Below are 26921 nucleotides of genomic sequence, written 5' to 3'. Positions count from 1 at the left end.
CTGGAGAATCCAGCAGTGCTACATTACTCCATGGGGTGTGTGCCCTGTAACTGTGCAGACCCCGAATACCCTGGACTGCATGAGTCCCTCTAACTGTAAGGGTCCATTCAAACATCCGCAAGTGTTTTGCGGTCCACAAATTGCGGATCTGCAAAACACCGGACTGCACATGGCCGGCACCCCAATAGAATGCCTTTTCTTGTCAGTGTCTGCGGACAACAATAGGACATGCTCTATTTTTTTGCGGGGCTGCGGAACGGAAGTGCGGATGCGGACAGCACACTGTGTGCGGTCCACATCCGCACTTCCGTTCCGCGGCCCCATTAAAAATGAATGTGGAACGCATCTGGACCCATTCATATGGATGTGTAATGGAGCCTTAGGCTACCTGCACACGGTATATATATATATACACACAAAACCAGCATGAAGTCTGTATAAAAAAACTACATAAAAACGGCACATTATTTATTGCAGTTTTGGTGCATTTTTTGTGTGGATTTTGTTGTCAATTTTCAGTTTATGTTAACAACCCCACTGAATTCTATGGGGAAACAACGCTACATAAGGTGCGGAATCACAAACAATTGACAAGCTGCGGATTTTAAAATCTGCACAACAGGTCAATTTCCGGATGTAAAAGATATGCAAGTGTACATGGGATTTGTCAAATCTCAATCATTTTGCTGGTACTGTATTACGCTGTGGTTTTTCTGCACAAAAATCTGTGCGGGGAAAAAAAGAAAACACGTCCCCTGCCACGTGTGCAGGTAGCCTTACGCGGAAGGAAAAATTTAACCATGTGAATGTCCCATTAATTTACACCAGTGACAGGAAAATCTACCCTTCAGTTCAGAAACAATTAATCTTCCTTGTGATTCTCGGCATGACAATGTGAGCTTCCATCAGGGATAATAGCTTGCTGTGGGTCACTTCTGTTCTTCCACACTGTAGAGATCATGGCGGCGTTGTGAGTGAATAGGTATTTGCTGACGAACATCCGCCAGGTACTGCAAATCTAAAAAACAGGAAGCGGTGCAATACTGTGACATAAAATAATGAGATGTAACTAAGGCCGAGTTCACATCAGCGTTCAGCCTTTCCATTCTTTTGCTCTGTTATAGGAGCAGGATATGGGAGAGTATGGATTTGGCACTTAACTGAGCCGAACGGAGCCTACGGGCCCCATAGACCATAATGGGATCCACTAGGTTTCCGCTCAGAGGAAGATTTTTGAAGCGGAGACAAAAATCTTCCTCTGAGTGGAATCCTATCAGGCTCCATTATAGTCTATGGGGTCCGTAGGCTCAGTTATGTGCCTAATCCGTCCTTTCCGTTCTCCTGCTCTAATAACGGAGCAGGAAAACGGAAAGGCTGAACGCTGATGTGAACTCAGCCTAATAACGTCCGCTTCACCGGTATTATACTGATATACTTATTTATTAAGTTCACATATATATATAGAAAACACTTCCTGAACCTCTCTTCTAACATTTCTTCATTGGAAATCCAAGCAGCGCAGAATGTTTCACGTCCATCCTATTGCAGCATGCCGTAAAGCAGGGATGTGAATCACTATATAGACTGGGGCAAACGCAGAGCATTTACAATCTTGCCCTCTGCACCCAGGACTGTAATATATATATCGCTCCTAAAATGTCCGAACATTTATAAACACTCATACCATTTGCTATGGGTTTTTATATTATACCAGCAGATGATATAGTGATTTCAGGTGACAGGACCACTTATAAAATAGTTATAAATAATGTACACATCAGAAGCTAATAGATTTAGTCACACCTCCCCCGGGGAGCTTACAATCTAAGCACTAGATTTTGGACAAAGTCCAGTTGCATAATAAAGCCAACGGATAGATTGAGTGTACTTTTGGAGGAAGCCAGAGCACTTAAAAATATAGAAACTCAATACAAATGTCCAGGATTCACTGCTGTAAGGCAGTGGGGAGACAAACATTGAACAGAGGGTCCCCGAACAAAGAATAAAGAGGTTGTCCTTCCAAGTAAGTGTTCATATTAATTCCAAATGAGGCAGTGCTTCTCTATTCTTAAAGGGCATCTGTCAGCAGTTTTGTCCCTATGACACTGGCTGACCTGTTACATGTGCACTTGGCAGCTGAAGGCATCTGTGTTGGTCCCATGTTCATATGTGTCCACATTGCTGAGAAATAGGTTTTAAAATAAATGCGAATGAGCCTCTAGGAGCAACGGGGGCGTTGCCATTACACCTAGAGGCTCTGCTCTCTCTGCAACTGCCACGCCCCCTGCACTTTGATTGACAGGACCATGCATGATCATGTTTACACTGTCTGGCCCTGTCAATCATAGTAAAGAGGGAGAGGCAGTTGCAAAGACAGCAGAGCCTCAAGGTGTAATGGCAGCACCCCCATTGCTCATATATTAAAACATCATATTTCTCAGTAATGCGGACACATATGAACATTGGACCAACACAGATGTCTTCAGCTGCCAAGCGATCATGTAACAGGTCAGCCAGTGTCATAGGGACAAATCTGCTGACAGACGCCCTTTAAGGGGGTTTGCTAGAAGTTATAGATTGATAACCTATGCTCAGGATAGGTCAGCAATATCAGATCGGTGGGGGTTCACTCCCGGCACCCCCACTGATCAACTATTCGAAGACGCTGCTCCGAGAAAAGCCCTTGAAAGATTCTGACCTCTGCCCTTCCCTGACCCTTTTCTTTTGCTAATGGTCCTTTTACATGGACTGATGTTACAGGCAATTATCGGGAACAAACCAAACGTCAGCGGAGATGAAGATCCGTTTGCATGCAGTAATCATCTCCACTATATGGGCACAAGCGATCGCTGCACTGCACTGAAACAATGATTTTAGGTGCTGATGAGTTTCTACAAATGCTGAACCTTGATAAGTGTCCCGATTATCGGTCCGTGTAAAACGACCCTCCTCAGGTTTAGGGTCCATTCAGACGTCCGTAGGTGTTTTGCGGTCCACAAATTTCGTAGGTGCAAAACACAGACACCAGCAATGTGCGTTACGCATTTCACAGATCGCCGGCACTATAATAGAAAATGCCTTTTCTTGTTCACAGTTGCGGAACGGATCCGGACCCAAGTTGCGGACGTGTGAATGGACTCTTACACCTTCCAGGAAAATTTAAAAAATAGGCAGCGGTCACAGATTTCACTAATAAGGAGGGAGGTCTAAAACAAGCACTCCATTTACCAATGTCTGCAAAAATGATTGTCTCATCTGCTTCAGCCTTTGCAATGACCTCTCCCCTGAAAAAGAAAAAAGTGATTAAAATAATTATCATCACAGGTAACCTTCACAATACCATCCAGACTGCTTTTCCTGCTTCCTTGGTTTTAATTTTGGACTTTATTTGACTTTTTTGTTTTTTACTTTTTATTTTAGTCACACAAAACCTTTTACTGGTTTATTTCAGATGTTTTGATAAAGAAATATATAAGAAAAAGCTAAATCACATCTTCTAGACCAGGAAAAAAAAATATCAAGGGACAAAAATGCAGTACGTGTAGGGCATTTTCTAATTTTCCTGTTGGCTAACGTAATATCTGAAAGTGTGCTGTTTAAAAAGAAAAAGAAAAAGAAAAAAAAAAAAGAAAACGAGTGCAACCACGCTTAGGGCTCTTTCACACGAGTGTGCCCCTTGTGGGAATCACGCTCCGTGTAAGAGAGGGATAATGCGTTCTGGACTTACAGAAGAGCAGGGCATTATCATGAATGATAATGCTATGTGCCTCTGCGTTACCCATCATGATAATGCCCTGCGTTTCTGTAGTCCAGAACACAGGATCTCTCTCACACGGAGCGCGATTCCTGCAAGAGACACGCTCGTGTGAAAGAGCCCTTAAACTATTTGTACAGTGGATACTTACTGATGAATACTAACTAAAATAAAGCGCTCTGTCTGGCATGGCTTTTGCTGCTAGTAAGCTGCAGAAAACTGACTGAAATCAATAACTGTGATAAGCAGAGATTGATAAAAATGGACTCCTTGCAATGCTTTCTTCCCGTGTTGTGGTTGCATTTGATCTCAGATACTTCAAGTGCAATCAGCCTCCTGCTAAACTGGACAGCCCGTCTGAGACAGAGATTCACGTCTGCGCCAGTTTTTTTTCCCCCGCATTATCCTGTTCCATTTTAGAAGGAAACGTGACACAATATGACACAAACGAACAATGCCTAAGACCCGTGGACTACAGCGGGGTCCATCATGTTTCCAGCATTTTACAGAAGAAAACAGAGCCGCCAGCTGCACTACTTTGTCCAGATTTTTTAATAGAGACTCCAATGCAGACGTTAAACTACCCTGAATGTGCTGGGGGGGATTACAAACCTAATGTGACAACCTCTAGTGAAATGCTCAAAAATCCTGGCAAACCTTGTCCTTCTGATATTTGGATCCCAAATGAACGGTTGTATTAAGGATAATAGGATGAATTAAAAGCTGTAGTAATTCTATAGCTTTTATCTCTGCGACTTCTGATGTGCTGCTGTAGTATTAAGTGTGAGTTCACCCATAGGTTTTTAGTGGTGTTTTTTGCAGTTTTAGGTCCAGCTCCAGATGTTAGTTGGTCTATGGGAAATCTGAAACACAGGGCACACAGGTTTTCTTGTTACTGGCATTTTTGTTAATTAAGTGGCTTTTTTTTTTGGGGAAGGGGGGGGAGTTCTGGCCTGTTTTCGGCAGGATGTTGAAGATTTTGATGTTTTGACATATGGAGAGAAAAAAAACTGCAGAAAATAAAAATGTAGTTCACACAGTTGTTCAGAAAAAAAAAAAAAAACGCCACTAAAAAGATAATGCCATAACGACTGCATGCGCAATTTCTATGCTTTTTTCTTTAGTGGAAGAAATCTGACAAAAAAAAAAAAGTCTTCTGTGTAGGGACTCTGCACAATCCTTTTTTTTTTTTTAAGACTCCCACGACGATAAGCTAATCACACTGATTGTCCCACCAGAAGCAACAGCGATCACCTATAATCTGTCGTTAACCAAGTGTTTAATTTTCCTGCAGCGCCACCCCAGGTGAAATAATGTATTACATGTCGTACACTGAAACTTGTATTTCAGAATGTCTTAGAGAAATGGTGCCACATGCATCTCTCCCTTATGGAGGACATATTTTATGATGTCTTACCATGGGCTGACCACGGTGCTGTGTCCCCAAGCCACATAGGAGGCTTTATCATCTCTAGCGGGTGACGCAGTGGCCACATAGACTTGGTTATCTAAAGCCCTAGAAAGGCATAACAATTCAATATGAGACACACAGATTAACATGGCTCAGCAAAACATTTCAGGATCCTTTGAAGCTTAGGCTACTTTCACACTGGCATTTCTGGGTCCGCTTGTGAGATCCGTTTCAGGGATCTCACAAGCGGCCCAAAACGGATCAGTTCAGCCCCAATGTATTCTGAATGGATAAGGATCCGTTCAGAATGCATCAATTTGGATGCGTTTGGTCTCCGTTGCATTTTTTAGACGGTCACTAAAACGCAGCTTGCAGCGTTTTGGTGACCGTCTGAGTACGCGGAGCCAAAACGTAAGTCAATGGGGACGTAAGTCAATGGGGACGGATCAGTTTTTCACTGACACAATATGGTGCAATTGAAAACGGATCCGTCCCCCATTGACTTTCAATGTAAGTCAAGACGGATCCGTTTAGACTTAGACTTTTTTTTTAATGAATAATGCAAACGGATCCGTTATTAACGACTACAAGCGTTTGCATTATTGATGCGGATCCATTTGTGCATATACAAGACGGATCCGCATCAAACGCGAGTGTGAAAGTAGCCTTATTTGTAGGGAATATAAAAGCCAACAAAACCTATTACTCCAAGATTAAGAGGATTACTCTAGGACAGGGATGGTCAACCGGTGGCTCTCCAGCTGTTGTAAAACTACAATTCCCACCATGCCCTGCTGTAAGCTGATCGCTGTAGGCAGTCTGGGCATGCTGGGAGTTGTAGTTTTGCAACAGCTGGAGAGCCGCAGGTTGGACATACCTGCTCAAGGATGAGGGCTGCTTGGAGCCCAAACCCACTGTAATCTGACATAGGACATAGAATCACAGCTAGTTGAAGCATAAAGCGATTAGCAATGACCCTTTGGGCATGCCTATGAGGTTTAGGGAAACTCTGCACATACACAGCAGTGACCGTGACCAGATCTCGACCCTCCACCGATGTCATGTTCTTAACTAGGTTTCTGGCCTAGTTGTGGACGGTTCAGAACTATTTCCCTCAACGGTCAGGAGTAATTCTTGACCATTCCTCTTTACAGAACTGTTTCAGTTCAGCAATATTCTTGGGATGTCTGGTGTGAATCGCTTTCTTGAGGTCATGCCACAGCATCTCAATCGGGTTGAGGTCAGGACTCTGACTGGGCCACTCCAGAAGGCATATTTTCTTCTGTATAAGCCATTCTGTTGTTGATTTACTTCTATGCTTTGGGTTGTTGTCCTGTTGCAACACTCATCTTCTGTTGAGCTTCAGCTGGTGGCCTTACGTTCTCTTGCAAAATGTCTTGATAAACTTGGGAATTCATTTTTCCTTCCATTATAGCAATCCGTCCAGGCCCTGACGCAGCAAAGCAGCCCCAAACCATGATGCCCCCACCACCATACTTCACAGTTGGGATGAGGTTTTGATGTTGGTGTGCTGTGCCTCTTTTTCTACACACATAGTGTTGTGTGTTTCTTCCAAACAACTCAACTTTGGTTTCATCTGTCCACAGAATATTTTGCCAACTGTAAACGTGCAGCAATGTTTTTTTTGGACAGCAGTGGCTTCCTCTGTGGTATCCTCCCATGAAATCCATTCTTGTTTAGTGTTTTACTTATCGTAGATCCGCTAACAGGGATGTTAACATATGCCAGAGACTTTTGTAAGTCTTTAGCTGACACTCTAGGATTCTTCTTCACCACATTGAGCAGTCTGCGCTGTGCTCTTGCAGTCATCTTTACAGGACGGCCACTCCTAGGGAGAGTAGCAGCAGTGCTGAACTTTCTCCATTTATAGACAATTTGTCTTACCGTGGACTGATGAACAGCAAGGCTTTTGGAGATACTTTTATAACACTTTCCAGCTTTATGCAAGTCAACAATTCTTAATCGTAGGTCTTCTGAGAGCTCTTTTGTGCGAGGCATCATTCACATCAGGCAATGCTTCTTGTGAAAAGCAAACCCAGAACTGGTGTGTGTTTTTTATAGGGAAGGGCAGCTGTAACCAACACCTCCAATCTCCTCTCATTGACTCCAGTTGGCTGACACCTCACTCCAATTAGCTCTTGGAGATGTCATTAGTCTAGGGGTTCACATACTTTTTCCACCTGCACTGTGAATGTTTACATGGTGTGCTCAATAAAAACATGGTAACATTTAATTCTGTGTGTGTTATTAGTTTAAGCAGACTGTGATTGTCTATTGTTGTGACTTAGATGAAGATCAGATCACATTTTATGACCAATTTGTGCAGAAATCGATATCATTCCAAAGGGTTCACATACTTTTTCTTGCAACTGTATATTACAAACTGTCTCATATAGGTGCATTCTGTGTTATCAAGCTGCCTTTGCAGGACCTGATGGGTCCCAGATAACCCCTTTAAGTTAAGGACAAGAACAATAACATCTGAGATAATATTAATCCAGAGTCAATGGGAACCTATTAAAGCAGGGGTCAGCAAATCGACACGCCAGATGTTGTGCTCCATTCACTCCTATGGGTGTTCAAAGAACAGCTGAGCAAGGATACATGCTGGAAGGTGTAGTTTTACAACAGCTGGAGTGCCGGAGGTTGCTGACCCTATGTAAAAGCAATTATCTTAGAAATTCATTTAGAATAAACTTTCATGCTTACCGAGCTCTTTGTAGTAATTCCCAATGTGCTGGACCAGTCGTCATATTAAACGCCCCTGGGTACACCAACAACTGACACCCTAGATTTAAGGCAGAAAATAAAATAACTGTAAAAGGGGCTGTCTAATTTAGAAAACTCATTTTTATATCCAAAATTAGGGATCGGAGGAGGGCCCTCTGTTCAGGATCCTCATCTCTTGGCCACAGTGAAGAGTGGAGGACCTGTCCATAGACCCCCTATTGATTTGAATGGGCATGGAGCAATACTTCATTTCTCCTGTGTTGGGGCTTTAGGGAAATTGAACATTTACTACCAGGTTTTGCTGGAAGTCTCAGCAGAACGACACTGTATGATCTGCTTATTGTCCAGAGACCCTTCTAACAAGTAGGGATTGTCTAAAACAGAGAACCCCTTTAAGTAAGTGACATGTAAAAAAGTATTCTGGTTCCTGCAAATAAAAGTAATTCTTTGCATAAGGCCTCCTGCAAACGAACGTGTGCGCCCCGTGGCCGTGCTGTGGCCCACAAATTAAGGGCTGCAATGGACGAACACCGACTGTGGGGCAGCCGCAGCAGATCCCTTTAATGGGTCCGTGATCCGCCCGTTCCGCAAAAAGATAGGACATGTTCTATCTTTTTGCGGAACGGAAGTACGGAACGAAACCCCATGGAAGCACTCTGTAGTGCTTCAGTAGGGTTGCGTTCCACATCTCCGGATTTGCGGACCCATTGAAGTGAATGGGTCCGTATCCGTGATGTGGAATGCACACGGAACGGTGCCCGTGTATTGCGGATCCGCAAATGCGGTCCGCAATACGGTAACAGGATACCTACGGTCGTGTGCAGGAGGCCTAATGAGAAAGTGCACAATTTTCCAATACATTTTCTGTAGCAAATCCTTAGAGTTTTCAAGATCTCTACTTGCATTTTCTCAATAGGAACCTTTCTTGGGTGTTTCCAGTGATGTGATGGACGCACAGGTATATGGCTCGCAGTGGCGTGCCTAGGGTGTTTGGCAGCCGGGGCGGGTCCTTTCTCTGGCACCCTCCCCCCCCAAAAAAAATTGTACCCCCTCACAGTAGTTTTGTAAAGATGTGTGCCCCCTTCACAGCAATCATGCCCTCTGGCTGTGCCCCCTTCACAGCAATCATGCCCTCTGGCTGTGCCCCCTTCACAGCAATCATGCCCTCTGGCTGTGCCCCCTTCACAGTAGAAATGCCTTCTGGCTGTGCCCCCTTCACAGTAGAAATGCCCATTGTGCCCCCTTCACATTAGTAATGCCCTCTGTGCCCCCTCCATAGTAGTAATGCCCTCTGTGCCCCCAGCTGTTTGAAGAGAGGACAGCGCTCATATGAGAGCTGCTTTCTCTGTTCTGTTCACCGGCTCACGGTAGCATTTGCAGTGATGAGCAGGTAAACAGAGCAGAGAAGGCAGTGCTCATACAAAGAAAAAGAAAAAAAAGACAAAGAGACATACTTGGAAAACATTACATACAGCGCTACAGAACATACAGGGTCATACAGTGCCAAATACCTCTTACATCCAGTGACTTCTCTGATGTAGATATTCGCTTTCCTCTTCTTCTCCTGTTAGACCAGACCGCCATGGCGGCTTCTTTCAGCCGCGCCTCGTCTCTGCAGAGTTTAGCAAACAGACATCTTATTTTCTTACTTTTCCATCCTCCTCACCTTCTCAATACCCCATCCTGCCACCCCCAATACTGTGTCTGCTGTGCTCCCCAATACTTTCCTGCAGAAACAGTCCCCCTGAAAATACTATTACGACACAGATAGTGTGTCACTACAAAAACACCCCATTATATTGTGCGCTAGTACAAAAAAAATCCCCCCTTCCTTTCAGATCAGACCCCCATATAAAACCCTAAATGAGATCCCCCCATCTCAGACCAAACCCACTTTAGACCTCTATGTCAGACCCCATATAAGACCTCAGTTTTAAACCTCAGATCAGACCCTCATTAGACCTCCATGTAAGACTCCGACCCAATATCAGACCCCCAGATAAGACCCCCATTAGACCTCCAGACCCCCATTGGACCTCCAGACCCCCAGTCAGACCTCAGATCAGACTGTAAAATAATAAAGTCACTTACCTCCTGTTGCCACTCTCCCTCCCCTGGCCGTCTTCTCTTCTCAGGGCTGACGCTGCACTCACCTGACATCCTGCAGCGTCAGGTCTGAGTGCGCTCTGTACGTCCTGACGCTGCAGGCAGCCAGGACACAGCAGCGTGGGCCCTGAGAAGAGCGAGCAGGAGGAGGGGTAAGTACTGTATAGCGCTTCACTCCCCCTCCTCCTGCAGACTAGTGAGCGCTGAGTATTCCCTTTATAAGATGCACTGCATTTATAAAGGGAAAAGCAATGAGTGCTTCCATCTGTATTTATGGAAGCGCTCATTGCTTCTGGCACCCCCCTGAGAGCTGGCACCCGGGGCGGACCGCGCTCCCCCCCTGAAAAACTGAAAGAAAGATACAGAAAATTGTAAAACTTTTCATTATACAAAGAATAGCACTTAATCACTGAACCAGAACATCCCGTTCACTTGTACTTCACATTCTAGCTCTTTGCACAGAATGATTACGAAACATGCCTCACAGAGGAATCTATGTCTATATGCTTATGTGGGCAGGAACGTTTGATTTAGTGAATGAGGGTAAAGTGATATATTTTAGCACACTGCACTGAGGTATATTGATGTACAGTCCTGATCAAAAGTTTAAGACCACTTGAAAAATGGCAAAAAAATCCTATTTAGCATGGCTGGATCTTAACAAGGTTCCAAGTAGAGCTTCAACATGCAACAAGAAGAAATGGGAGTGAGACAAAACATTTTTTGAGCATTCAATTTAATGAAAACAACGAATATACTGAAACAGGCTGTTTTTCAGCTGATCAAAAGTTTAGGACCACACCTCCCAAAAAAAACTAAACCCCCCCAAAACAGAAATCCAACTTCCAAACATGAACTCAGTAATGAGTAGCTCCGCCGTTATTGTTTATCACGTCAAAAATTCGTTTCGGCATGCTTGATGCAAGCGTTTCCATGAGGTGAGTGGGAACATTTCTCCAAGTGGTGAAGACGGCCGCACGAAGGCCATCTACTGTCTGGAACTGTTGTCCATTTTTATTAAACTTCCCTTGCCATCCATCCCCAAAGGTTCTCAATTGGATTTAGATCAGGGGAACGCGCAGGATGGGCCAAAAGAGTGATGTTATTCTCCTGGAAGAAGTCCCTTGTCCTGCAGGCATTGTGTACTGTAGTGTTGTCCTGTTAAAAAACCCAGTCGTTACCACACAGACGAGGGCCCTCAGTCATGAGGAATGCTCTCTGCAACATCTGGACATAGCCAGCGGCCGTTTGATGCCCCTGCACTTCCTGAAGCTCCATTGTTCCACTGAAGAAAAAAGCACCCCAGACCATTATGGCGCCCCCTCCACTGTGGCGCGTAGAAAACATCTCAGGTGGGATCTGCTTGTCATGCCAGTAACGTTGGAAACCATCAGGACCATCAAGGTTACATTTTTTCTCATCAGAGAATAAAACTTTCTTCCACCTTTGAATGTCCCATGTTTGGTGCTCTCTTGCAAAGTCCAAACGAGCAGTTCTGTGGCGTTCAAGGAGACAAGGTCTTTGAAGAGGTTTTTTGTTTTTGAAGCCCTTCAGTCTCAGATGCCGTCTGATGGTTATGGGGCTGCAGTCAGCACCAGTAAGGGCCTTAATTTGGGTCGAGGATCGTCCAGTGTCTTGACGGACAGCCAATTGGATCCTCCGGCTCAGTGCTGATTAAATTTTTTTGGGTCTTCCACTTGACTTTTTTGTTCCATAACCCGCAGGATCATTCAAGAAATTCCAAATGACTGTCTTACTGCGTCCCACCTCAGCAGCGATGGCGCGCTGTGAGAGACCCTGCTTATTCAGTTCAACATCCTGACCACGTTCAAAAAGGGAGAGTTTTTTTGCCTTTGCCATCACAACGTGTGACTACCTGACAGAAAATGACAATTAATTCACATCTTTGCACAGATTTGGCCTTTTAAAGGCATGTGGTCCTAAAATTTGGATCAGCTGAAAAACAGCCTGTTTCAGTTTAATCGTTATTTTCAAATAATTGAATGCTCAAAAAATGTTTTGTCTCACTCCCATTTCTTCTTGTTGCATGTTGAAGCTCTACTTGGAACCTTGTTAAGATCCAACAATGTAAAATATGTTTTTTTGCCATTTTTCAAGTGGTCTTAAACTTTTGATCAGGACTGTATATTACTACTCTATCTACCTACAGGGCTGGCTGCCTTCTTAATTAAGAGCCTGGAAATGCAATGGCAATTAAAAAAAAAAAAAACACTTTGTAAATAAGTAACCCTGGTATGACCACCGCTCCCCTCTGCCAGTGTAGCAGGGAGATGTCCTCCTGCAGAAGTAGATGTGTTCTGCAGGGACAGTAGGTAGGGGTATCACAAAGACAGATCCTTCCTACAATAAAGCCAGCTAATAAGCCCATCGCCACGGGTCCAGCTTCTCTCGCCACGTCTGGGCAAACGTTCACACAGCAGGGGTAATGTAGTATTACATGCATGGACCACACCAGGTCAACCTTTAAAGAAGCTCTCCATTCTAGCAAATAGCCCCCCCCTCTCTTATGATGTCTACACATCCTTATAGAGCACAAGGAGTGTTTGTACCATAAGAAAATCCTAAACCTATGTTATAGTAAAAAGACAAGGTAGGGAGGCTCAACACTTGAAATGAACGGATAGCGGTGGGTTCACTGCTAATTGGGTCACTCACCCAATTAAGAAAATGAAATATATAGCAAAGAAAAGCAGGCAACACCACCTTCTGGAATAAGCGTGGAAAAGTGGAAATACTCTTTGGAATATTTATTCAGAGATATCACACATATAAAAATGGCCAATATAATGATATAAAATACACTAAAACATATCAGTTACAATAATACACTGAATAAAAACAATTGATAAGGAAGTGGTCTCCTAAAATAATGTCACATGAGATGAATTGCGGCAGAGAGTTGTAAAAATTATTTTTGCCAAATAGGACTGTCTCTGTGAGACTCTTACCGCTCAATAGTCCCGATGTCTAAGGTAGACTTCCACAGAGCGGTGGAGAGGTGTAATCACCAGAACCCTGGACGCTGGATGTTGAACAAGCGTGCAGTAAGTAGTCACACGTCGGTGCAGGATACAGACACCGGAGCGCAGGACGCTGAGTGCTGAATATTCAACTTGGAGGGCGTGCTCTCAGTCAGGTGATCCTATGCAAATGGATCAGATGTTCTGATCAGCTGACAAGCATCGCCCAATCACGTACCGCTCAGGTCCTTGTACCAAAGGTCACTAGGCACAGCGTCAATCCAGGTCCTCAAATTGCAATATTGGTGGATAATATTACGAGTGTAAATACTCTTTGTCCACGGGATCTTTCGTACTTTGGGTCCGGACCAGTACTGGATATGAAGACCACTTGACTACGCAACCTTCATATCCAGTACTGGTCCGGACCCAAAGTACGAAAGATCCCGTGGACAAAGAGTATTTACACTCGTAATATTATCCACCAATATTGCAATTTGAGGACCTGGATTGACGCTGTGCCTAGTGACCTTTGGTACAAGGACCTGAGCGGTACGTGATTGGGCGATGCTTGTCAGCTGATCAGAACATCTGATCCATTTGCATAGGATCACCTGACTGAGAGCACGCCCTCCAAGTTGAATATTCAGCACTCAGCGTCCTGCGCTCCGGTGTCTGTATCCTGCACCGACGTGTGACTACTTACTGCACGCTTGTTCAACATCCAGCGTCCAGGGTTCTGGTGATTACACCTCTCCACCGCTCTGTGGAAGTCTACCTTAGACATCGGGACTATTGAGCGGTAAGAGTCTCACAGAGACAGTCCTATTTGGCAAAAATAATTTTTACAACTCTCTGCCGCAATTCATCTCATGTGACATTATTTTAGGAGACCACTTCCTTATCAATTGTTTTTATTCAGTGTATTATTGTAACTGATATGTTTTAGTGTATTTTATATCATTATATTGGCCATTTTTATATGTGTGATATCTCTGAATAAATATTCCAAAGAGTATTTCCACTTTTCCACGCTTATTCCAGAAGGTGGTGTTGCCTGCTTTTCTTTGCTATATATGTTATAGTAAAGCCTCATGCACACGACTGCACCTGTTCTGTGGTCCACAATCTGCGGATCCTCAAATCACGGATACCAGCTATGTGCGCCCCGCACTTTCCCATCCTAATCTTTTATAAAAATGCCTATTCTTGTCCGCAAAACAGACAAAATTTATTTTTGATGACATTCGTGTTTTCTCCTCATTTGTTGCAGCCCTTTAGAAATGAATGGGTCTGCGTGCAATCTGCAAAAAAATGCGGATCGGGTGCAGACTAAAAAGATGGTTGTGTGCATGAGACCTAATGACATCTCGATTCTTATAATGTCACCTGAAATAACTTTAAAGGCTATGTACACCATTTTTTTTATGGTTGCATTTTACTAATTTTTGGCTAAAAATCTTTTTTTCAGTTAGCTTTTATTAAAAATATTGAGCCGTTCTGTCACAAAGGGTTAACTGTTTTTCTGTGTGACTGGTACTTTCACTTTGCGCCACGCCAGTCATCTAATAACCCTTATCTCTAAACTACTGAGAGATCATAAGCGCTTATTTAAGCCACATTCTTATCAGTAAGATAAGAACGGAGTTATAATGAGTGTTTATAAGGTCAAAGAGCCGAGATAAGGAGTCCGTCTGCTCCTGGTCTGACGGAAAAGACAGAAAATTCAAAGGGTGCTACTAGAGCATCTCAGCTCTGTGCAGAAAAAAAGACCACATATTTTTAATAAAGTCCAATTTAAAAAAATATTTTTAGCTCAAAAGGAGTACAATGCAATAATAAAAAAAAAAAAGCCCACAAAAGAGTACATAGCATCTAAACTAAATACATAAAATAAAGCCAAATACAATGAATTCTCACCTTTCTTGGTATAGATTTGGGCCAGTTCTGCAAACCTGATGTCATAGCAGATGCCTACTCCAATTTTGCAAAAGGCTGTTAAAAAAATATTAAGAGATTACATTCTACACCTTGATTCCAGGGATGTGAGACGGTCATGTCATACACTGCACTATTCTGCTGTGTTCACCCTAAGCAGAGTCCAACATACGTGTATCAAACACAGAGAGACTGTCTCCAGGACTGAGTGTTTCTGACTCCTGGAAACGAATTTTCCCTGGAATGTCAATATTAAACAGGTGGATCTGTGGAAGTAAAAAGTGAAAAATAAAGACTAAAGTTACATATCGTGTCTAACTGTACCTACGGATTAAAAAAAAAATAACTCAAAATAAATTTACTTAAGTTGTTGTTTCCTTTTCTGCACAATGGGACTTGAGACATACTGATAAAACCAATCAAGGACTTATATGACAAAATACAGAGCTCCAGTCCCCTGCTCTATTGTGCACGACTTGCAGCTGCCACTAGAGGGAGCTCTCTGCTACAGACTTCTACAGCAAATATTGACCTCAGCAATAAGGCTCCATTCACATGTCCGCAATTCCGTTCCGCATTTTGCGGAACGGAATTGCGGACCCATTAATTTCTATGGGGCCGCACGATGTGCGGCCCCGGGACCGGAAATGCGGACCCGCACATTAAGTGCTGGCGATGTGCGGTCTGCAAAATGCGGAACACACATTGCCGGTGTCCGTGTTTTGCGGATCTGCAAAACACACACGGATGTGTGAATGGACCCTAGGGCTACATGTAAAATGCAGAACGGAATTGCGGACGTGTTCATGGAGGCTAAGGCTACATGCACACGACCGTATGTGTTTTGTGGTCTGCAAAAAAAACGGATGACGTTCCGTATGGCATCCGTTTTTTTTTGCGGATCCGTTTTTTTTTTTGCGCATTCATTGTAATAATGCCTGTCCGCAAACTAGAAAAAAATAGGACATGCACTGTTTTTTTTTCGGGGCAACAGAACGGACATTCTGATGTGGACAGCACACTGTGTGCTGTCCGCGTTTCTTGCGGACCCATTGAAATGAATGGGTCCGCATCCTATCCGCAAAAAAAACGGATAGGACACTGAAACAAACAACGTTCGTGTGCAGGTAGCCTAAGTCTGTAAAGCATTCATAATGTCGGCTGCGGGCTCTGAGGCTGTGCGATGAACAGCATGGGATTTGTAGCTAAAGCAGAAAACGAAAAAATAAATCTTCATCCCCTATAAAGATGTTTTCAGAAATGACTTAGCAGAGAATGCTATGTGTACCTGGTGACTTACAATACGGAAATAATCTCATTTTAGAAAAAAATGTTGATCAACAATGGCTCCATTTTGTTTATTATATGGATTACATTTTCCGACACTTTTTTACTGATGATCTATCCTCTGGATAGGTCATCATCATTATCTGATCGGTGGGGGTCCGACACCCAGGACCCCCACCAATCAGCTGTTTGAGAAGGCACCGATGAACCCGTGAGCGCTGCTGCCTTCTTGCAGCTTTTCCTACGCCAGTGACGACACACTCATCGGCCTAGGAGCAGCTCAGTCTTAGACTCCATTCACACGTCCGCAAAATGGGTCTGCATCCGTTCTGCAATTTTGCGGAACGGGTGCGGACCCATTCATTTTCTATGGGGACGGAATGGATGCGGACAGCACACAGTGTGCTGTCCGCATCCGCGGTGCGCGGACCCGATCTTTGGGTTCGCAGCTCCGCAAAAAGATAGAGCATGTCCTATTCTTGTCCGCAGCTTGCGAACAAGAATAGGCATTTCAATGGGGGTGACGGGCTGGTGTGTTGTGGACCCGCAATTTGCGGGTCCGCAACACACCACGGACTTGTGAATGAACCTTATTGGGGCTGATATTCAATACCAAGCACAGCCGGTATACAAATGTAAGCGCTGTGCTCGGTAAACTGAGAGAAGGCAACAGCGCGCACAGGAGTGCCAGTACCTTCTCAAGCAGCTGATCAGCCGGGGTCATGGGTGTCGGACCCCCACCGATCACATACTGATGACTTATCCTGACGATAGGTCATCAGTTAGAAAGAGTCGGAAAACGCCTTTAATCTGGCTTCCAAAAAGGAAAAACAGGCAGATTCTATGTCTGAATCATACACGTAACATTGCCACAATAAGGCTACTTTCACACAGTCCGTGTTTGATCAGTGATTGTGAGCCAAAACCAGGACTGGAGCCTACACAGAGATAAGGTGTAAGGGAAAGTTCTGTGTTTTGGACCCTGCATGGTTCTGGCTCACAACCACTTACGCCCCTTGAAGAAGCCGAGCGAAACGCGCGTCGGGGTGCGCTCACCAAGGCTCTAAGGTTTGTCCCCCATTACATGTTTGATTGGTGTCACTTGGGTTTCAGATGGATTTGGCACATGAGTGTCTGATGTTTTTGATACTGATATCATATATTATTTCCAATACCGGTTGTAACTTGGTTGGTATGTTATCACCTGTATGACCATGATAATGCACGTTTGCCTTTGGCCTGCTGGGGAGATTCATTATCTCTGCACTTATATTATTGTCAGGCCATTAGGAGGGGTACAGTGATCTGGTGTATGTTTGGTGTGGCGCTGATTCGCAGCACTACTGCATTACTGCTATGTATTAATTATATTTATTACTGTCTATTTTGTTGTCTTTTATGAGGCTATTCAATAAAAATGTGTTATTTATGTATATGTGTGTTCTTGTTCATCGGGTATATTGAGTTTATGCTCACACATGATTCTTCATCTTTTTGATGATTATTTTGGTTATAATGATAGGAAAACTCTGACCAAACACTAACTGCGTGAAAGCAGCCTAAGGGTCCATTCACACGGACACCCGGGCATGTGCGTTCCGCATTTCGCGGACCGCACATGGCTGGCACTTTAAGGGTCCATTCACAAGTGTTTTGGGGTCTGCAAGTTGCGGATCCGCACATGGCCGTCACTTTAATAGAAATGCATTTTCTTATCGTGTCTGCGGACATGAATAGGACATTTTCTTTTTTTTTTGCAGAACGGAAGTGCGCATCTTTTCCGGCCCCATTGAAAATGAATGTGTCCCTTACACATACAACCGAGGACAACCAGATACATGTAGAGCAAATGAAAAATGATAGATTGCGACTTTCTTACAATCCCCCCCCCCACGGTCTCTATGTACCGCAGTGTTTATAGAGGCTCCATTACCTTCCTGTGCTTTACCAGTAATGTACCATCTGGGCCATAAACTGTACAAGTGTTGTACAATTTCCCAGAATCCTCTTCTGGAATTGAACCTTAAAGAAGAATGACATAATTAGACATAAGACCTTCAATGACGTGTACAGGACACATACAGGTATATGAAGAGACTACATAAGGATTATGGTTTTTGTGTGAGGAAGGAGCAAAAGATTGTATGGCCAGGGCTGTCAGTGGTGTACATAGAAGGGGGGCCATAGCAAAATGACCTCCACATTATGGCGATGGGGTCTGCCGCTTGTTCCCTCCTCCATGCCATTTCCATGACCCTTGGGACAATTGCATACCCCTTTGTTTGCTCACTATGCAGTTCCCCAGTTGAATTAGTTTCTTGCCAAATGTTGTTGTAAAAAGCAATGGCTTAAAAAAAAAGTTGCAAGGACCCGTTTTGCGACTTTTTTAATGCCTGTGCGACAATATTTTGTTGCATCAGAATTTTTGCGAGGGGCAGGGGTTGGGATCCGCTAAATTTACTATCATGCGTAAAAGAGGAATAAAAACTACTCCAGTCAGGAGCTGGAGTAGTTTGTACTCCAGGTGCACAGACTGATAGTGCATACCTCATCATAAATTAGGTAAATCCTCCATCAGCGCAGGGGAAACAAAGACCGGTGTAAAAAGCCAGTCTTTGTAAATGACCCCCAAAGTCCTTGCTGTGCCTTGATTGACGTTCTGCCCAGTGGTGCACATCAGCGCTATATCTGCAGAGCAGAATGTTAATTGAGGGCATCCTGCCCTCAATTAACATTCTGCTCTGCAGATATAGCGCTGATGTGCACCACCGGGCAGAACGTCAATCAAGGCACAGCAAGGACTTTGTGGTGCGAACAAAAAGGACACTGTAAGGCCTCTTTCACACGAGCGTGTCCGGATAAGGTCCGGATGCGTTGCGGAAAACCCGGGCGAGTAGGTACGCAATTGCAGTCAGTTTTGAGTGCGATTGCGTTCTGTTGTTCAGTTTTTAGCACGTGGGTGCAATGCGTTTTGCACGCGTGATAAAAAACTGAATGTGGTACTCAGACCCGAACTTCTTCACTAAAGTTCAGGTTTGGGTTCAAGGTTGTGTAGATTGTATTATTTCCCCTTATAACATGGTTATAAAGGGAAAATAATAGCATTCTGAATACAGAATGCATAGTACAATAGGGCTGGAGGGGTTAAAAAAAAAAAAAAAAAAAAAAAAAAAATTTTTTCTTAACTCACCTTAATCAACTTGTTCGCGCAGCCGGCATCTCTTCTGTCTTCTTCTTTGAGGAATAGGACCTTTTTATGACGTCACTGCGCTCATCACATGGTCCATCACATGATCTTTTACCATGGTGATGGATCATGTGACGGACCATGTGATAAGCGTAGTGACGTCATCAAAGGTCCTATTCCTCACAGATGAAGACAGAAGAGATGGCGGCTGCGCGAACAAGTGGATTAAGGTGAGTTAAATTATTATTATTATTTTTTTAACCCCTCAAGCCCTATTTTACTTAGCATTCTGTATTCAGAATGCTATTATTTTTCCTTATAACTATGTTATAAGGGAAAATAATAAAGATTGGGTCCCCATCCCGATCGTCTCCTAGCAACCGTGCGTGAAAATCGCACCGCATCCGCACTTGCTTGCGATTTTCACGCAGCCCCATTCACTTCTATAGTGCCTGCGTTGCGTGAAAAACGCACAAAATAGAGCTTGCTGCGATTTTCACGCAACGCACAAGTGATGCGTGAAAATCACCGCTCATGTGCACAGCCCCATAGAAATGAATGGGTCCGGATTCAGTGCGGGTGCAATGCGTTCACCTCACGCATTGCACCCGCGCGGAAAACTCGCCCGTGTGAAAGGGGCCTAAGTACTCGCCATGCGCTGTTCACCAGTAGTCATCTGGGCGGTGCTGGAAAGGTAAGTTTTATAACTTCTTTGCCTCCTGTTAGACATTTACACGCCCCACAGCAGCATGCCGGTGGTTTAGTAACTAGAGCTCTGCTGACAGGTTCCAGTACTACGGCAGATGACAGGTCCACTAACACATCACCAGTAACATTGCATCTTACCTCCGATTAGATAGATCCCACATTCCTTGGCCACGTCTGATAACACCTGCGTGGACGGCCCAGGGATCTTCTCGGCATACTCAGGAAAGAATTTGGTACCATAAGGAGAATTGAAGCACTCCTAGGAAGAAACAAGGCCACAAAAGCAAGATTATTACTTAATAAATCACTTTCCTTCAAGAGCTGGTGGGGAGATAGCTGGGGGCGCCCTCCCTGCAGCCTCTGCTACATGACTGATAAGTGAAGATTGAAGATGTAACGAGGCCCCCGGCCATCTTCCCGGGAAATACTTGCATCGCCTGCATAAGGAGCTGTTCAGACAGATTTTCAGGTGACTTGTCACAATGAATCTCAGTAGTCATGGCCAGTTCATCTGAAATAGGGCACCTTATCAACACCGTGGGGGGATCTTCAAGGACGACCTGCCATCTGTCTTAAGGCTGTATTACACCGCCTGATGTGGTAGATGATTGCTCCCCTCCCAGCAATCGCCTTCTCGCTAGCGGAGGAGACCGCTGCTATTACATGCAGTGATCTCCTCCGCAGCATGGGGAGGGGCGATCGCTATGCCACCGCTCATCCTCATGCTGTATAGTGGTTTGCCGGTGGCAGATTGCTATTAGGCTCCATTCACACGTCCGTAAGTGTGGTGCGCATCCGGTCTGCAATTGTGCGGAACCATTCATTCTCTATGGAGGCGGAATGGATGTGGAGAGCACACTATGTGCTCTCCGCATCCCCAAACCATCTCGATTGGGTTCAGGTCCGGTGACTGTGGGGACCAGGTCATCTGGCGCAGCACCCCATCACTCTCCTTCATGGTCAAATAGCCCTTACTTTCAAAGTTTTCCCAATTTTTCGGCTGACTACTGACCTTCATTTCTTAAAGTAATGATGGCCACTCGTTTTCCTTTACTTAGCTGCTTTTTTCTTGCCATAATACAAATTCTAACAGTCTATTCAGTAGGACTATCAGCTGTGTATCCACCTGACTTCTCCTCAACGCCACTGGTGGTCCCAACCCCATTTATAAGGCAAGAAATCCCACTTATTAAACCTGACAGGGCACAGCTGTGAAGTGAAAACCATTTCAGGGGACTACCTCTTGAAGCTCATCAAGAGAATGCCAAGAGTGTGCAAAGCAGTAATCAAAGCAAAAGGTGGCTACTTTGAAGAACCTAGAATATGACATATTTTCAGTTGTTTCACACTTGTTTGTTATGTATATAATTCCACATGTGTTAATTCATAGTTTTGATGCCTTCATAGTCATGAAAATAAAGAAAACTCTTTGAATGAGAAGGTGTGTCCAAACTTTTGGTCTGTACTGTAATATATATATATATATATATATATATATATATATACACACATACATAAGGGCCTGTGTTTGAGCATCCATTTAGGGCATTTGTCTCAGATTCTACAAAACAGTAGACAAAATATCCCGCACGCAGGACTTTATTCCGGCAAAAAAATGCTTAAAGAGTGGACTCCTGACGGAAACCAAACGGAACAGAACAACAGAAACTAGCGCAGATGTGAACGAGCCATAAATAGCACCGCCACATCCGAAAATATTATATCACATTACTGACCCCACCAGGTGAACGCCTAATAAAAATTTTTAAAAAAGCACAATGCCAGAACTGCATATGAAATGATCAAAAGGTCTTAAGTACCCCAAAATGGTACAAATAAAAACTACAGCAGCTCATCCTGCAAATACACAGATCGGCTGGAAAAAAAAAAAGTTATGGCTCTTGGAAGGCAGGAAGAAAGTAGGAAAATGGCTCTGCCAAAATGAGTTGGTAAGGGGTTAAGGAGGACGCGGCAGCTCTCCGGACATGTGATTTTAGCAAACACTTGGGCTATTCATTAAATAACAACCGTGGACTCTGCCTTCCGCACCTCTCTTATTCCTGCAGGTTCAGGATGGAGACTCACGTTCACACACGGAGCGCGATTCCTGCGACTTTGCATGATCTAGCAGGCGATTACCGGGAGGGAAGAGTTCCTTCCCAGCAATAGCCTGCTCGTTAGCAGAGGAGACTACTGCCATTACATTCAGGGATCTCCTCCACAGTATGGGCAGGAGAGGTAGTTATGCCATCGCCCATCCCCATACTGACTAGTTGTTTGCCAGCAGTAGATCGTGAATACACTGCGCGATCAAAAGAGGATTTTTAAGCATGCTGGAGGATTCCAATTGCATTCGATCATCGCTGATGTCTAATACAGCCTTCAGATCCATGGACATACTCACGGGCAGGGCCACGATCTGCGCGCCTTGCTGTGCAGCCCGTTTTATCAGCTCAGATGCTCTTTTCAGGTTATCGGATTTCACCGGCGACACCAGGAGCTGCACTAAGGCCACTTTAAATTCTAGGGAGACAAATGGAGGTTTCAGGATCAAAGACGTGTGACGCTATATAGCAGTGTGCCGCGAGGCTGCAATCTCACAGAGCAAGAGGACTAAAAGAAAGACAGATTTTGGATCCATGTCTGTGTTTGGCTCAAATAATGGGAATCTGCCAGGGGTGAACCAGTGGCATCACCCTATGCCTCATTCACACGTCAGTGTTTGGTCAGTGTTTTCCATCAGTGATTTTGAGCCACAAGCAGAAGTGGAGACGACACAGAGATGAGATATAAGGGAAAGATTTGCCCCTGCTCTGTGTTTAGAGCCGCAGCTGGTTTTGGCTCAAAAAAAAAATCACTGACCGAACACTGACGTATGAATGAGGCATTAGGGTCCATTCACACATCCTTATGTGTTTTGCGGACCTCACATGGCCGGCACTATAATAGAAAATGCCCAATCTTGTCAGCAATTGTAGACAAGAATAGGACATGTTCTATTTTTTTCGGGAACGGAATTGCGGATCCGTAAGTGCGGATCCGCATTTCTGGATACGGACAGCACATAGTGTGGCCCCATAGAAATGAATGGGTCCGTAATTGCATTACGCAAAATGCGGAAACAGAATTGCGGACGTGTGAAAGAGGCATTAGTCTGGATGGAGCCAGTAGATTGCCCTCTAGGCTCTTCTAACAGGCACGGGGCTCAGGCTCGCCCAATAGTATAGACTGCATGTGACTGCTTTTTAGAAGTCGCAAAACCTTAGGCCTCATGCACACGGCCGTCGCAATTTGCGGTCCCCAATGCACGGGCACTATCCGTGAGGCTGCCGCGACAGATCCAGACCCATTTTTTGCTGTGCGGAGGCAAGGAGAGAAACCCCACGGAAACACTCCGTAGTGCTTCCATAAAATGCGCCAGCCACATGTGACCTAAGGCTCTGTTCACACTATGACCATGGCTTCTGTTTACAACGGAGCCAGGTCCACTGTTAAGGGGCAGGCGCAGGAGCTGAGCACACTCCACAGTAGCTGCGTTATACACAAGACCCACCACCTGCAGTGGCCATTTAACCTCTAACAAATGGGGCATCTTAGCAATTAGACAGATGGAGGGGGCTTCCTTCTGCAGCCTGACTGCAAACTCCCCACACCCTCCCAAAGTGCTGAGCGGCTGTCATAACGGAAATAAAGTCAAGAGCACAATACAAAAGTACAGCAGTGATTGCACGTTCAAGTCCTCTAGGGGGATTGGAAAAAAAAAAAAAGTTTACTTTTTTTTTTTTTTTTTAGTTATTAAAAACAAACATTTTTCATATCTAAAAATAAAATTTATGTATATATCTGTATTGGAGCATCCATTTAGGGCATCTGTCTCAGATTCCACAACACAGTAGACAAAATATCCCGCACGCAGGACTTTATTCCCGCTAAAAAAAACGCTTAAAAAGTGGACTCCTGACGGAAACCAAACGGACCCCATTCTAGTCAAAGGGATCTGTTGGGCTCTGCTGGTTTCACTTAGGCCCCTTTCACACGGGCGAGTATTCTGCGCGGATGCGATGCGTGAGTTGAACGCATTGCACCCGCACTGAATCCTGACCCATTCATTTCTATGGGGCTGTTCACATGAGCGGTTATTTTCACGCATCACTTGTGATTTTCCTCTTTGTCCGTTTTTCTCACGTAACGCAGGCCCCATAGAAATGAATGGGGTTGCGTGAAATCCGCAAGCAAGTGCGGATGCGGTGAGATTTTCACGCACGGTTGCTAGGAGACGATCGGGATGGAGACCCGATCATTATTATTTTCCCTTATAACATGGTTATAAGGGAAAATAATAGCATTCTGAATACAGAACGCATAGTACAATAGCGCTGGAGGGGTTTAAAAAATAATAATAATAATTTAACTCACCTTAATCCACTTGCTCGCGCAGCCGGCATCTCTTCTGTCTTCTTCTTTGCTGTGTGCAGGAAAAGGACCTGTGGTGACGTCACTCCGGTCATCACATGATCCATCACCATGGTAAAAGATCATGTGACGGACCATGTGATGACCGGAGTGATGTCACCACAGGTCCTTTTCCTGTACACAGCAAAGAAGAAGACAGAAGAGAAGCCGGCTGCGCGAGCAAGTGGATTAAGGTAAGTTTAATTTTATTTTTTATTTTTAACCCCTCCAGCGCTATTGTACTATGCATTCTTTATTCAGAATGCTATTATTTTCCCTTATAACCATACAATCTACAGAACACCGATCCCAAACCCGAACTTCTGTGAAGAAGTTCAGGTTTGGGTACCAAACATGCCGATTTTTCTCACGCGAGTGCAAAACGCATTACAATATTTTGCACTCGCGCGGAAAAAATTGTGCATGTTCTTCCCGCAACGCACCCGCACCTTTTCCCGCGATGCCCGTGTGAAAGAAGCCTTAGTTGTTCTGCTCCTCTATTGGTGCAGAACAGAATAAACTAGCGCAGATGTGAACGAGCCATAAATAGCACCGCCACATCCGAAAATATTATAATATCACATTACTGACCCCACCAGGTGAACGCCTAATAAAAAAAAAAAAAAAGCACAATGCCAGAACTGCATATGAAATGAACAAAAGGTCTTAGGGTACTTTCACACATGCGGCAGAGGATCTGGCAGGCAGATCCGGCAATCCGGGCGCAAACTGATGGCATTTGTCAGACGGATCCGGATGCGAATCCCTCTGACAAATGCATTGAAATACCGGATCCGTCTCTCCGGTGTCATCCGGAAAAACGGATCCGGTATTAATTTTTTTTTTTTGCATTTTTAAAAGTCTGAACATGCGCAGACCGGAAAACCGGATCCGTTTTGCCAGAACACTTAATGCCGGATTCGGCACTAATACACTTCAATGTAAATTAATGCCGGATCCGACATTCCAGCAAGTGATCAGTATTTTTGGCCGGAGAGAAAACTGCAGCATGTTGCGGTATTTTCTCCGTCCAAAAAACGTAAGAGGGACTGAACATCCTGACGCATTCTGAACGGATTACTCTCCATTCAGAATGCACGAGGATAAAACTGATCAGTTCTTTTCAGGTATTGAGCCCCTAGGACGGAACTCTATGCCGGAAAAGAATAACGCTAGTGTGAAAGTGCCCTTAAGTACCCCAAAATGGTACAAATAAAAACTACAGCAGCTCATCCTGCAAATACACAGATCGGCTGAAAAATAAAATAAAGTTATGGCTCTTGGAAGGCAGGGAGAAAGTAGGAAAACTTGGTAAGGGGTTAAGGAGGACGCGGCAGCTCTCCGGACATGTGATTTTAGCAAACACTTGGGCTATTCATTAAATAACCGTGGACTCTGCAATCCGCACCTCTCTTATTCCTGTTGGAAATCTATAAAATGTATAAATAAATGGACAGAATTGCCATATTATGTAGCGTAGAATTATTTGCTAAAACAGGCATGTGAGGGGAGGTGACCCGATGGGGGCACCATGGGGACTGCCACCTGTGGAACTACAACTTCCAGCATGCCATGATGGCACCGACCTACTGGGAGCCCCAGGTTTACTCCCCATGTAACCTGAGGTCTGTGTCCCTTCCTCCTTTATGGACACTAGTGTGTGCAGAAATACAGGGACGAGAAAGGCCGGTAAGTAACCCGTGCGGTAAGTTCCAGGCTCCCCCCGCCACTGAGGACAGGACCCCACAGCAGCACTGACATACACCCGGGTACTTACTGGCCATGGCTCTAGCAGTCTGCATAATGTAATGTGACCTGCAGCACGCTCCTGTCAATCATCCACCAAACCCGGAAGTGGGCGTGCACCTCCGCCTATAGGGATTGTGGGAAGTGTAGTTCCAGTGCTTGCGTTCTGTAGCATGAACGAAGACGGAGACGCCATGAAGCCATCTTGTTTTGCCACTTTTTTTTTTTCTTTCTACAAATTGTTTTAAGGAGGCCCGAGGAAGGGTCAGAAATATTTCATGATATTTTGCCTGGCTGAAGAATATAAGTCATTGCCCCCAGTTATCAGCCCTTTACTCTAGGGAGAAGCTGGCTTTGAAGGAAACCACATGGGCCAGCGCTATAGTGAGGGGGCACAACAACTACCTGGGGAAGCAGTAAGGGGGCACTGATAGGACCCATTCACACAACCATATTTTTCTGTCCGGATTTTTCTGTTGCGGATAGGATGCGGACCCATTCATTTTAAAGGGGCACGGTGTGCTGTCCGCATCTGCGCGTCCGTTCCGTGACCCCGCAAAAAATATAGAACATGTCCTATTCTTGTCCTTATTTGCAGAC

General features: G+C 44.5%; 1 protein-coding gene across 1 annotated transcript; it reads right to left on the bottom strand.

Annotated features, from left to right (window-relative positions):
• Positions 1-765: 765 nt before the first annotated feature.
• NIT2 (nitrilase family member 2) lies at positions 766-26446 on the bottom strand. The gene is made up of 10 exons (XM_040423300.1): positions 26353-26446; positions 22528-22646; positions 20262-20382; positions 18162-18250; positions 15114-15207; positions 14924-14998; positions 7896-7974; positions 5172-5270; positions 3229-3284; positions 766-1018 (listed from the first exon to the last, which is right to left on the bottom strand). Exons 1-10 carry the CDS (start codon positions 26375-26377, stop codon positions 930-932), a joined length of 846 nt encoding a protein of 281 aa, XP_040279234.1. The 5' UTR covers positions 26378-26446; the 3' UTR covers positions 766-929.
• Between the last annotated feature and the right edge of the window lie 475 nt (positions 26447-26921).

Source organism: Bufo bufo, chromosome 3 (genome assembly GCF_905171765.1).
Source record: "Bufo bufo chromosome 3, aBufBuf1.1, whole genome shotgun sequence".
In the NCBI taxonomy this organism is placed as follows: Eukaryota; Metazoa; Chordata; class Amphibia; order Anura; family Bufonidae; genus Bufo; species Bufo bufo.
Note: the sequence above shows the minus strand (reverse complement) of the source record. Positions and strands in the feature narration are given on the sequence as shown.

Bases quoted from the DNA above. Each gene is read 5' to 3' on its own strand.
- NIT2 (XM_040423300.1), bottom strand. From the start codon at position 26,377: ATGCAGACTGCTAGAGCCATGGCCA. The intron at 14,999-15,113 runs GTATGTTGGACT...TTTTTTTAACAG, and splicing joins TCTCTCTGTGTTTGATACAC to CCTTTTGCAAAATTGGAGTA. The intron at 5,271-7,895 runs GTAAGCATGAAA...ATGCCTTTCTAG, and splicing joins GAATTACTACAAAGAGCTCG to GGCTTTAGATAACCAAGTCT.